Genomic DNA, 14,003 nt, shown 5'->3' on the forward strand with positions numbered 1-14,003 from the left:
ACTGCGAAAATCTTAAACGCAAAGCATTAGAAATATTATAATACAATTAGATAAGAGGTGATATTATTTAACATCTTGAGAATTGCAATTCCGAGAATTTCTAGGGCTGCGTTCCCACTATACGCGTCGCGCGTCGCGTCGTCTGTCGTTAACCAATCTAAACATCCCGTCACAAATAATGTAATAAAATAAGATGTTTTGATTGGTTGCGACGAATGACGCGACGCGTGAATGGGAACGCAGCATAGGACTTGAGAGATTTGTCAAAATTAAATTCTTGAACAATATATCAAGAAATTATAATAGATAGACATTATTAAATATCTTAACAATTGTGATTTCGAAAAGTTCTGAAATTTCATATTCAAGAACTCGAACTGCGAAAATTCGAACTCTCAGAAGTCGGCGGAGCGTCGAGAGAACGTCAGGTGAAATATAATCGCGGAAGAGCTAATATTTGACTGAAATTTAAAAAATCTCTTCATGATAATGCAGATAACACAAATGCCGGTCATTCAGCGAATGTGCGGCACTGCTAATGGCTTCTGCACACAGGACGCGGAAAGACTTGCCGCGCGGCAAGAAGCGACGCGGTAGCCAATAAACTTTTGGTTCTTACGGAAAAACAACACGTTGATTGGCTACCGCGATGCTTCTTGCCGCGCGGCAAACCTTTCCGCGTCCTGTGTGCAGAAGCCATAACGGTATGTGCCTGCAACGCGGTGTCCGTCTTATATCAGTTTAACACATATTTCTCTGTGCGTTAATGCGATACGGCGATTCACGATGGATATACAGCAATTGCATCAAGTACCAAATAAAGTACGTGCGTAATTTTACAGGTTTTCATTATTTGACAAAATGTAAAAATGGTACGCGTCATCAAAACATAACCTCCCGAACGAGAGTCATGTTGCTCCATGCATATAATTGTGCTGACTTGCAACAGTTTTGACAGACAGTACCCTTGCTTTGGGTATAAAAGCTTGTTGTTAACGATTGTACACGATCGTTTCATTGAGAAAAATTTTTTTATATTCTAATTGTAATGCTTTTTACTTTTAGAGCGAAGCAGAATTGACTCCAGAGGAAAAATGGAGGCAAGTTACAAGTCTATTGTAGTCTTACAATTACAACAAACACCTTTTCTCATTTTTTTTTTTTTTTTACTTACAACGTCCACGATTAGCACGTGGGAAGATATAATGGAACTTGTAGTAAATCAATTTTTTTCAGGGCGCAGCACAAAGAGATGCACGAACAGCATCGAGGTCACGAATCTATGCACGCAGAAATGCTGCTTATATTGCTGATAACGGTAACGGTAGCACAGATTGTACTGGTTGAGTGGAAGAAGAGGCACTTTAAATCATACCAGGTGGAATAAGATATTTGTCTTCTTTATAACGCAAATATCAGAGGAACTATATATTAATACAATATTTCGTTTTTGCAGCTTGTAACATTAGTAGCCATGTGGATTATTCCATTTGGAATTAGCTTGAAGAACCACTGGTGGAGATTTATATTTTTATGGCTTTTATCTTCGTGTATAACGGGTCTAGTAGTAAGGAAAGCCATTCAGAGACCAATAGAAGGTACCACGCCTAGGTAATGCTGAGTAATTTTTAGTAACGCAGATCGACAATTAATCATAAAATAATGACAGATAATTTATTCCTTTGCAGATTAGTGTACAAATGGTTTTATTTTATTTATAAGCTCAGCTACGGGCTGGGTATAATCGGATATCTTTTAGTTATATTTACATTGGTTGGTCTAAATATCGTGTTCGATGTTAAGACTCACATTTGGATAGATTGGGGCATGTTGTTCATATTTTACGGTCTTTACTTTGGAGTATTAGGAAGGGACGTTGCTGAAATGTGCGCCGACACGATGGCGTCGCACATCGGGGTATGCGTATCATATTAGACGTTAAATTATCGCGTTGTACATAATTTTATAACGTTTAATATGATTTTCAGTATTATACCCCAGACAGTATCCCGACCAGGGTTTTGGAGCCAAATGTTTGCGCAGTATGCGGAAATAAACTTCTAGTTTCCGTACGTGAGGAGGGTGTAATCGAAAATACGTACAAGCTTACTTGCGACCACGTTTTCCACGAATTTTGCATTAGGGGCTGGTGCATTGTAGGGAAAAAACAGACTTGCCCTTATTGCAAAGAGAAAGTTGACTTATCGAAAATTATCCGCAATCCGTATCCTTTGTATTCATAATTTAATACGAGAATTTAACTAATGACGATTTTATGCCGATATATATCTGTTAAATGCCTTAATGAAAAATACAGTTGGACACAGCCGCACGTTTTATACGGCCAGTTGCTGGATTGGTTAAGGTGGCTGGTTGCTTGGCAACCGTTGATTTTGTTTCTAGTTCAAGGTATCAATTGGTCTCTGGGCCTTGAGTAAGTAACAATGTCGGGTGAAAACCAACTGCTCTCACATGCATCATTGTTATTATTGCCACGCTAAAGAAAATGATTAACTTAGTCCTCTGATCAATACTGTGTTTGTATTTTTGTATATGCTGTTATTATTTTTGTTACTCATAAAAAAATATTAGATAGGAAATATGTAATGCCAGAAAAATCAATAATCCTACTCGTGTCTAAATGTTAAATAATACCACAGTTCATTATCCTGAAAGATATATATTTGTCTCCGTGAAAGTAGAGTTGAAAGAAATCTCACGATTAACACGTAAACATTTCTTTAATCAAAGAAATACAAGACAAAAATTTGTTATATGAAATAAAAGTCTTTTTCATAATGTATTACAAAAATATTAAAGCTCAATGAATGTGTGAACTGGATGTCATGTAAATATATATCTGAAAAAACATACCACATATTAAATAAATCATTGTGTGATTAACATAAGAAACGATCAGTTATGTGGTGAGATTTTTGTATTCCTCTAAAGATTCTTTGTACGCATATTAAAAATGACTGTTTTGGAAAACAGTTGTTGCGTGAATAATAAAAGACATGAGAAGGATTAAATCATTGTACCATTATCTTTAATATTTAAACTAATTAATCTGTCTCAACAGTTTTAGCAGTTAAATATCAGGTTATATTAACGTATTGAATTTCTATTCATTAATTTGTTATTTATATTTCTTGCAAATGTGTTCTAATAACTTCCTACTAATAACAAAACATTCCAACATTCCTAAGCCCATAGTGGGTGTTGCTTCCAATATTTGCTTTATCAAAAGATATGCAGTTACTAGAAAGTAAAGAATGCATGTATATATTTCGTATATGACTGCTGTTCACAAAATGTTCATATTATAATATAGTTTATGTAAAAAAATATTAGGTTACATTAAATAGTCGACATGAATTGTACATATCTTCTTTTAAGTTGTTTTAATGACATTCTCTGATTAATGTTTTGCAATTGTGAGATGCAAATCAGAAGAGTATTCTATTGATGAAATAAAAATTATTTGTGATCATTAGAGAAATATTTATCCATTATTTAAAAATACCACTTTTCGTTTGATTAGAGAATAATTTCAGCAAATTTTATTGTACAAGCATTCTTCGAAAATTCACTGTTCTACTAATTTGTGTTTTCTATAATAAAACATTTACGTGTAATAACATTTTTCTAAACGCCACAAGTTTCGCAGCATTCAAAAAATGGAGATCAGACTATTGTAATAAATATATATAAATCCATTGTTGTAATATAGTTGCACTTAACTCTGTTGCTAGTCGCTCTAATCATTGAAAGATGTTTTTAAAATGTAATATTAATTATTATTTATAATATTTCTTTTTTTAAGATCGTTCTAAGGGAGAAAAGTATCTGATATATGTTACATTCTCGACAATAAATAATTGTGACTTTTCGTTCTGTTTCTTTTGAACTGGGCAATTGTGAAATCTGTTAATATATTGGATTACATTCGACTGTATAGTAACAGTATTAAGGGGAATGTAACATGTATCTTTTTCATATTGTTTCTACACAGAAAATAGTGTATAATACAACCATTTGTAAAGAATAAAGCCACTGTCAAGAACACGTTTTTTGCAATAAAATTATGTATAAAACGATATACTTAGCTGTGATATTCAATTCCTCTATATTGCGTCTTTGTTAGTCCTTGTTTTTGTAGAAGAAAAAAATTCGGTCTTTGAATTTCCAAGAAAATAAACCTATAGTATATGTAATAATTTAAATTGAAATAATGTGAAACGCGTATCTCTACTTATCTTAAATCTATTTTGAACCATTGTTAACTCTCCCATGGCTAGAAATAATTTAAAAAAGTAGAAGAACCAGCGCAATCCTGATAATTACTTGTAATAAATTTAAGATATTTTGAGGTTGATTAGATAAGACGAAAAGACATTTTCTCGCAATTGAAGTACTAAAGATTGACGAAAGTAATATAAATATTAAAGAGGCCGGGCTCTCTTTAATAATGGCAGAGTTAACGTGTATCTTTGTTTCCCGTAAGCGACGTAGCAATTTTCCCTGAGCACAATTAATATAGTTTATAGCTTACACGTAAGAGTTATGAGTGAATCTGCGATTATCTTTTTCTTCTCATAATTTTTACAGAGTAACAGATACGAAGGAGGATCAGCATGAAAAAACACTCGGTGTAACGGATTAACGACTACCGCACGCTGTATTGTTATATAGTTTCTCTGCTAGCACCGATAAGTTCCTATTTACACACTCGAAGTCTCTCACTAATTGTAAGAGGTAGCAGATCTGAGGGAGGATGTGATCTCGTTGGACGCGCATAGAGTTCAAGATAGCTGTGTATATATGTGTGCGTGTATGTGTGTGGGCACAGTAAGAAAGAGAGAGAAAGAGAGAGATAATGATAACAACTTGTCAGTGATGTTACTAAAAGACTTTAATTAACTTTCTCGTTATTATCGATAGAAAAACAACTTTCATCACATCACGTATCCATAGGTACTTGTCAGACCGTGTCGGACCCGTCGCGAGAGTATCATATATATATATAATTCGTATCTATATTTATATACATATATATTGTTTTATTTGTTTATAAACCTAATCTAAGAGTCATTCGCGAACATTTTTGTGGGTGGTGACGCGGCGGGAGAATGAAGTGGGGGATGATGTAACAGAGGCCAGGGGGGGTGAGAACACATTTAACGATGAATACCCTTCAACGGATCCGATGAACAGAGAGGTGTTAACGTTAACTCGAGACGTAGTCTTTGGCTTTGTTTGGATGGTTCAGACGCCACGATACGACGGGATCGTCGGGATGGGTCCAGGGGCAGACATTCACAAACACGGGGAAATTTTATAGATATATTTATTGAGTACTTAGCGTGTAAGAGTATAGAATATATGTTACCTTATTGTTAAATATCATTACATGGTAAATATATTTATATATACGTATACATACATATGTGTGCGTACATATACATGTATGCGTATGTATATCTCACGATGTAATCTTTAAAATAAACCTTGCGCGCGCGGGCACGCACGCGCGTGTTTTACGTGTGTGTGTGTTCGGGAGTATTTACATAATGATCGCAATTAATATGTACAAGTTTACGAAAAAAAAAAACACGGAAAAATAAAGTACAGACGAACGGGCGAGCGTGGTGTATCGGCCGTGTCGGTGATCGCCGGTTCGCCGTTCGAGTCCCTCGCGATGATTCCGGGTGCCGGTACCCGAGCGGCGTTCACCGTCACGCCAATGCCAAGAATAGATGCCAGTAAAATTTTTCACTTCCTCCGTTTCCTCTCTTCTGCGTATAAATTGACCGTCGTCCTTATATGAAAGTATAAAGGTCGCTACGGTGAGATGATTCCTTCTTTTCTTTTTGCGGGCACGGGTGTACGAAACTACCATCGCTACGGATAATTGTAGGTACCCTAATTAACAACATCAATGTCGCGTACGATTGTGGCTTTTCCTCTTTTTACGTAGCAGCTCTCTTCTTCATCTCGCCGCTCGCGAGCGACAACGGAGGCTCCGCGCGACGCTTCGGATACGGTAAGGTGATTAATATCCGTTTTCTACAAATGTAGATCAACTTTGATCTCGATTTAACTTACTCTCTATCTTTTTCTAATTTTTTGGTTTAAAAAAAGAAGATAGAAAATAAGTTAAACCGAGATTAAAGTTAATCTGCATTCATAGAAATAAACATATAAGTCGAGCACGAGGTACGTTAAAAGCCTAGGATAATTCTCGCAACTGGAGCTCTCTGTTTGGACCTTTCGGTGATTCTTGGATACGGTGACACGCGTCGAGTCACGTGCGTGAAAAATGATTGCAACGTGCACGACACGCGATCTAGATGAGGCTTATGATGATTCTGTAGTCCTTTAAATGCGTTTACCGTATCCGAAGTATCGCGGGGTAACTCCGTGCTCGCGGGGCCACGAGAAGCGCTCCATCGTCAACGGAACGGAACGATATATCATTCTTTATCGATCGTATTATATATGTACAAAACGAAATATCACGCGACCGCCGCAAATTTCTCGGTGGCGTATAGAAAGAAGCGCGACGAGCACGTTCGACGAACGGTATCTCTCGCGGCTCGCCTGTATACATTATATATATATTTATATATATGTATATAAAAAAAAAGCGCACGATTTCCTTCATTTCCCCTCGCAATAACTATCGTTATAACGCAACTCGCATATTTATATATTTATATATATATATATATTAATTTATATATATCTCTTTCTCTCATGCGCTCTCTTTTAACTTCTCACGCATCCTTCCTCACGCTCTCCTCACTTTTGACATATTTATCGTCGTCCCTCGTTCTACCGCCGGACTTTCGGCGGCGTCCAAAGACATACACGATAGTTACGAAGTATTGCTTTTCTTTTCCTTAGTCGCGGTGTCGATCGAGCTTCGCCGACCGCGATCCGGCGTAACAATAATAAATTTTGCACCCTCCTGCGACGAGCCGCGCCGGGAATCCCGCGCTCTCCCCCGGTTTTCTTTTCTTCCCTCGATCGCCTTCGATTCCGCAATGTCGCTCACGAGGTATTTGGGATTCGCATTCGGGTATGAACATGTATCATCGGGTTTCTCGAGAATCTCCCGGCGTAAATTCGGAGATTTTCTCGGATCCGTTTGAAAACATTGGGAATCGAAGAAGCAAAATCGCGCTTTTAGCAAACACTGTTAAATTCATAGCCAATTGTACTCAATTTGAGTCATTTTCAATCATTCCTATAAAATCGCCACTGCTCCTACTCAATATGTCGTTAATTCAACTAAAATAATGTTAATTTAACTGAACTAATGGAGTTGAAATAATACCGTTTTGCGTTATAATAATAAATTTCGACACACATGGTAGTTAAAAATAACAAAATGTTATTTAACAAGGTATATTAAATTTCATCCTTTAATATTTAACAGTGAACGCGAGTGTGTGGTTTCGTCGAGGTCTCTCGCAAAACTATATTTTACGTCAGAATTATTAAACACGAAGCTGAATGCTCCAATTTTTCTCTTTAGAATCCACGTCTTTCTTATAAATTACAGTAATAAATTACAATAATAACGTGTCCGATTGTTCTATTATAAAAAAGTGAATTCGGTCGGACAAATCGTTGCCGGGACACGTCCGCTTTGTGGGGTTCATGAACAAAAGCGCCGAGGAAAAAACCGATGGGGGACCGGAACTCATCCAGGCGGCTCCTACGCTCGAAGGAAATATGCGCTAAGCGTAAAGTTAACTCGAGTACAGGACTTCTTCTTTTCCTAAACATATCGTATCGTTTTCTGTTTCTTTTTCTCTCTCCCGTTTTTTACGTATCGTTTTTTTTTTGCAAGTAGACGAGCACACATAGAAAACCGCTTGCAACGACCGCCCGGCCGCCACGCCGGGAAGCCGCTGCCGCATGCTGAGCTTCTCTACGAACGACAATGCGCGCGTGTCGGATAACGGCGTGTCAATGGGCAACTCAGTAACAAAGCGCTACGGGATAGCGTCCCCTCGAGCTCGCCGGAGCCGAGGAGATTGTCAGATATCGAAGGGACCCGCATCATCCAAGGTCACGCCCGAGAACATTGTTGGAGAGGCGATCTCATTTATTTACTTTAAAGATATCCGCTTTACATCGACAATGACCGTACAAGAATTTTGAGACTTTTCAGTTTTCCATGATAAAAATCAAATTGTTTCCTCTCAAGTTAACATACGGAAGTTAACATCCTGGAAATGATATTAACGAGTAAAAACGCACTCTCGTACAATGTTCTCCGTTGCTGAATTGGATGAAGCTGAACCCTTTAGTTACCGAGGGGGTCGAAAAACTATGCTCTCCACCGCCGTATTTTTATAATCTTGAGCAAATAATTTTACATCTCACATGAATGTCAGTTCAACGTATACGTCCCGGAGCGACAATGAAAATGACTTGCTCGAGATTACACTAATGTCGAGGAAAATCGCTCCGAAGCAATTTAACTACGGTTTCGAGGAGTTAATGTAGGCGAGCCTGTGTACTTGAAGCCGGGTTTCCCGAGGCTTTGATGGCTGAGCAATTTTCCGCGTCAAAGCTTACTGAATTCTCGCCCTTACTCTATTTATACGGAGGAAAATAAAATTTTGCCTCTGCGCCGACGGTTTGACATATGGAATGAATCACAGATCGATATGCCTCGTCCAGCCTCGGGCTCCCCTTCGAAGAAGCCGAAATAAATCTATCAAATTCAAGACGTTTAGACAGAACGTGTCGCGAAACAGCAAAAATCCCAGCGGCGTGTCTGTTAGTCGTCTTTACAATATAAAACATACAATGGTTCCTATCAATTTATCTATTTCTTTATAAAGGCGATGCGTGCGAGAGTGATATGGACAAGCCAGAATTTTCGTAACTTTGATCTGGAAAAAATGACGCAGGATTAAAAATGTGTATGGTCGTGTGTGAAAATTAAGTGTTGCAAATCAATGAGGCCCCGTCGCTAAAATCCCTTGCGATTTCGTGGTAGAAAAATCTTTCATGATGCGAGGACGTGAAGACTACTTTCGCGGAACAGTGGCGTGTTGTCGGCTATACACAACAGAGATATGTACAGCGATGTTACTTGTAAGGTCCACTAGCACACTCCCTTAACCGTTCGCTAAACCCCACGTCAACTAATACGTACGTTTGTAGTTATGATTATGTATTTTTATTTTTTTTTCTCCTTTTAATATATATCGTCTACGCGGAACACAACGTGGTGGAGCTGCGTTGGCTCGCACGTTGGCTCACCGTGTACTCCTATATATTTATATATATATTATGCGTTATATTTCGTTTTTTTTTTGCATTCTTTACTTTCTATTAGTCGGTTACTTCATTCGACCCGAACCACAGACTTCTACACTTTTTACTTTTTTTTTCCCTTATTTACCCAATATTGATAAACACCGACGAGTTCAGCTATATCAGTTATAGAGAGGAGGGGCTAAGGTTGTGCCCTGTAAAAGATAGGTGAATTAAGATGAATCGAAAGAAATTTATTTCGGCGAAATATTTGATCTTCGAAGCCAGGGAGATTTGTCTTAAAATTGCGTTATAAGAGGTCGGGCTCGGTACAACTTAACTGAAAAGAGAAAAAGCACCGATGTGGAATTTAATCCCGTAAGGAAAAATTAATAAGGAAAAATTTCACGTTTCAAACGTTTCGTGAATGTTTCTAATTTCTTTTTTCTTCCCGATGAGAATTGAATGGACACGTATTAAGGTATATAGAAAAAGAATTCAATCATCGCAAAACCAATCCCCTATATTTTGAGGATTAGGAATTTATAACTTGAATCGATTCTTGTTAATCCAACTATTTTTTTTCCGGGGATGCTCTCTTCGGCGGAGCGCGGGGGGTGAGGTTCTTTTTTCCACAGGGCGATCCCACATACACACGGTTACATAGGACTTCTTCGACGACACAATTCAAAAAATAATTTCTCATTTTTAGTAGAAAGATAGGCGGGGCATTTTTCCGTATAATGGTAATATATTATCGTTTTTTTTCCCATTATTATTATTACTCTATTTATTATTCTTATTACTTATCGTTATCGTATATTATTATTTATTTTCATTATATTATTATTTCTTCTGGACATTATTACTTCGACGCATCCCGTTACGACTGTCGCTCGTCTCGTCACGTCGCGTCACGTCATTTTTTATTACGTGACGATATCACGTCGCAATAGTTCTTACACGTTTACGTGATACGATACTATTTACACGTGTCTACGTTGTCTACGACAAATCGGTAGATTCGCTCAGGCAGTCACGATCAAAATTCATCAAGTTTGAAATCTATCTATCAAACTCAAATCAGATAATTGGGGATAATTGATAAGTGGGGCAGTGCAACAATTCTGAAACGATAAAAGTGATCACTGTCACTTTTGATCATTTTCTGATATCAATTTGTTTTAATACCACTTTTCAAGAACTTTCGCATTGACTATTGCTTTTATTATTGGGAAATCAGTGTATCACTTCACTTGCTTAAAATCTTGTAAAAACTCCATGAACTCTTACTTTAAATATTAAAGAAATTATATTTTTAAAATGAATTCCGAATTTTTTATAGATCTTATAGGGCCTTGATAGATTTCGATTCTAGATGTCACATTTATACTTGGCTCATTCAATTACACGTTCGCACGTGCCAGCAAAATCAATGAGATAACGTTGCCGATCATGCTATGCATCCGGCCGATTTGAAGCGATAGTGTGTTTCTTTGTGTACTTGTGTGTCAATCGTGCGTAGGCCTGGGTCGAGATTTAAACGCGAACCGTCCGTTTCGCGCGAACGTCGCGTTTTCTCCTGACAGAATCTCTCGTGTTATTTATTAATCTTTTTTTATCGAAAAGATCGCGACGCGTCCGATATAACTTCGCGACTTTACCCCATTTCTTGCGTTCGAGCATATCACGGGGGCACAAGTTCCTATATCTTTACATGTGTGTACGTATGTGTGTGTGTGTGTGTATGTCATGTTTTCTTCTTTCTATACATATAAAAAAGCGGTATCGACAGTTCCACTTGAGTTTACGATCGTTTTCGCGCGTTACATTACGATATTTTATCTACATTTACCATTAAGAGTTCGAGTAGCTATATTTACAATTGCTTGTCTCGCATCTAGTACACCAATTTGCGCCTTGTTAAAAATATCTGCTGTATATCTGCTCTCCTTTGTCTCTTTCTCTCTCTCTCTCTCTCTCAATCTCTCTCTCTCTTTCTCTCTTTCGTTCCCTTTCAATCTCTCTCTTTCTCTCTCTTTCTCTCGCTTTTCCTATAGCGTCTCGCGACGCGATCTACGGCGACGTCCACGGACAGTTTGTTCAGATGTATCCACCCCCGCGGGGCGGATACGTCCCAATCAGAGATGCGAGGTGAGAGCATCCCGAACTGAGTGCCAGATAACTGGACGTTCGGAGAACGTCGGCGCATCTTTTTGTATTGAAAATTATCCTCTCGCCCCGCATCTTCCGACCTCGACGCGACGATACCTCGAGATACCTTCGCTCCCGCGTGCGTGCTTACGCGTGTCTTGTAGACCCTATTGAATGACATCGGCACGCTGTATTCGACCGACGATCCGAAAAAGTCCAAGACACACTCCATACTCCCCACCCACCCTCCTTTTCGCGAAAACACTAACGGATTTTCGTCGCGGACGGCACTTTGAAAGTTCACACGCACGCATCTCTTCGTCCCTATAATACCTCGATTTTCGCCACCTCTCCTTCTCTCCCTCCCTCTTCCTCGTGTCCCTCTGTCTTCTCTATAAACTAATCACCATGTGTAACAAGCTTTATATTCTTCATTTCGTTAATAATGCGACTAGCTTAATTTTGACACTTCGCGATCCGTCACCCACACCCGCCGTCTTCGCACGCACGATTGATCGATCTAGGAATCTAGGATAGATCGCGATCGCGTGGACGCGCTTATGGCACATCGACGGGGGTAGGTTTGCATCCGGACACGGGACGCATCCGTGGTCGCTCGTGGTAGATCATCGCGTCTCGACGACGAGCGCGGGGAGAAGAGGCCGAGAGAAGGATCGAGGAGAGAAAAAGTGCGACGTCGCCGGCCGCTCGCGCTAAATTGCAATTTTACGACACGCGGCGGCAGGATTTTCCATTAACGCGTTGCTCTCTTTCTCTCCCATTTCGTAGTACTCGGATTCACGCGCGAATCAAGTCCCAAGTTATACTCCAAACTCGCGTCGTAGTGTCCTCGAATCACGAGTCGTGCCTGTGAGTCCTGTTGCGCCTGTTGCCGCTCTTCCGCCTCTTCCTCTTGGTGTCGCGGGTAAACGCGACGTTACCGGGATCGTCGGCGAGCTGGGGATACCTGTGCACGCTGTGGATGTCGACGCCCTCATAGCCGTCGACCGTGCCGCGGCTGATCAATTCATCCTTCTCCTCCTTCGACCAGTCGCCCCTACCCTGGAAACCGGCTATCACCAACTGCTTCTCGATCTCCCAGGCTCTCTCGACCGCTCGTTTGTGCGCGTGTTTCAGAATACGGTGTCGTTCCTGCTCGGGATCGGCCCCGTACTTGATCACCACGGCCGCGTCCGGATTGTGAAGCCTCAGCTCCTTCCACGTGCCCGCACCGTGCTCCGTCGTCTCGTGCGTGGACACATTGAACATGCTGCCGAGTCGATGGAGCTCCTCCATGTCGTCGCGGATCTTCAGCGCGTTGTCCTTGACGAAGTAGAAGACGTCCTGGTCGTGCACGCTGAAGTGTAACGGCAGGAAGTACGAGTTGTTGAATACTGACGTCACCACGTCCTGCACCACGCTGTTCACACCGTCCACCACGCTCACAAGAGCTCGACCGCCGACGCGCGATACCAGGATACCCTCGCCGAAGACCGCTCGACGATGTGCCACTCGCGGTAGGAGGTTCCTCGTTTTCGGTTCCAACTTCAACAAAGGTTTGGGAACGAAACCGAGGTCAGAGAACTTCTCTTGCACGCGATTCACGATGCACTGCAGGCCGGACATCACGCCGAAGTCCGGAGTCAGTTGCGGGGATGTGACGGTCGCGCTCGGCTGATACACCATTTGCTTCGTGTACTCGGAACCGAGCATCATCGAGATGTCGTAGCCGTAGAGCTTTAGCCAGCTTCCCAAATCTGTCATGTATTCGACATTCTGCTTAAAGTTGACCGGATCGTTATTGCGGAAGCGATAGATGAAAATGTCGGTCGGTGTGGTGAGTTCATTGGCCATCTGTTCCCAAGCTGGCGTCATCCATTGTCCGACAGTCGGATCGTAGAGTCTCTTGTTCAGGTAGATCAACTTGGTGTTGGGATCAAAGAGACCTCCGTGGAAATCGATGGGCAGATAGAAGTCCGGATTGGTGTCCTTAATAATCTTGCCGAAAGGAGTGCGCCGCATCTCTTTGATAAGATTGCCGTTAGTGTCGAAGAGAGCGAGAGGCGAGCCATTTTGGTCCGTCGCGACGTAGAAGCGTTGCTCGGACGTCTCCACGGTCATCAGGAAATCGCGCGAGTCATAGAGGAATCGGAACGTCTTGGACGATTTCGGGAAGTGCACGTGCGTTATCAGATCCGGAGTCTTTGGATTCGCGTAGAAGAATTGAGTGATGTTCTCTCGGTCGTCGTTCATGGACACCAGTCGGCCACGGTCATCGTAGAAGTACCAGATCTGGAATTTCTTGTGCTCCGACGCATGAATCAGCTGGCCGCGCGAGTTGTATCTGAAGAAAAGAAAGAATATCGCACATCATTTATTAAAACATTTTTCAATCGGTATTCCACAAAATAGCTTTCACCAAAATTTACTCCAAAAAGAACAGATTTTCATATGCATAAATTACATAATTTTGCATAATTTAGTTATTCTAATGAAAAAGTTAATTATAATTTATTTTATAAGTGTATTTTAGAAATAGAAAAATAACAAATACTATCTTAATATAA

At 40.3% G+C, this 14,003-nt stretch overlaps 2 protein-coding genes across 15 annotated transcripts in view; one reads left to right on the forward strand and one right to left on the reverse strand.

The window, feature by feature from the left end:
- Positions 1–667: 667 nt before the first annotated feature.
- Positions 668–5,643, forward strand: LOC139773518 (E3 ubiquitin ligase Rnf121). 2 transcript variants are annotated; one of them, XM_071707999.1, is made up of 8 exons: positions 668–822; positions 1,066–1,100; positions 1,237–1,378; positions 1,457–1,611; positions 1,689–1,917; positions 1,989–2,224; positions 2,318–2,434; positions 4,612–5,643. In XM_071707999.1, exons 1-8 carry the CDS (start codon positions 787–789, stop codon positions 4,664–4,666), a joined length of 1,005 nt encoding a protein of 334 aa, XP_071564100.1. In that variant the 5' UTR covers positions 668–786; the 3' UTR covers positions 4,667–5,643. The 2 variants fall into 2 exon arrangements, with proteins under 2 accessions (XP_071564100.1, XP_071564101.1); XM_071708000.1 differs by lacking the exon at positions 4,612–5,643 and having other exon boundaries at positions 2,318–4,100.
- The window catches only part of Ten-m (teneurin transmembrane protein Ten-m), a 515,153-nt gene continuing 506,484 nt past the window's right edge, over positions 5,335–14,003 (reverse strand). For all 13 annotated transcript variants that reach the window (XM_071707983.1, XM_071707972.1, XM_071707975.1 and 10 more), the window contains one exon: positions 5,335–13,780. In XM_071707983.1, coding sequence (XP_071564084.1) covers positions 12,292–13,780 — 1,489 coding nt within the window. In that variant the 3' untranslated portion in view covers positions 5,335–12,291. The remainder of the gene's footprint in view (positions 13,781–14,003) is intronic.

Source organism: Temnothorax nylanderi, unplaced genomic scaffold, assembly GCF_030848795.1.
Source record: "Temnothorax nylanderi isolate EJ_2023f unplaced genomic scaffold, tnyl_v1.0 TNYL_tig0063_pilon, whole genome shotgun sequence".
Taxonomy (NCBI): domain Eukaryota; kingdom Metazoa; phylum Arthropoda; class Insecta; order Hymenoptera; family Formicidae; genus Temnothorax; species Temnothorax nylanderi.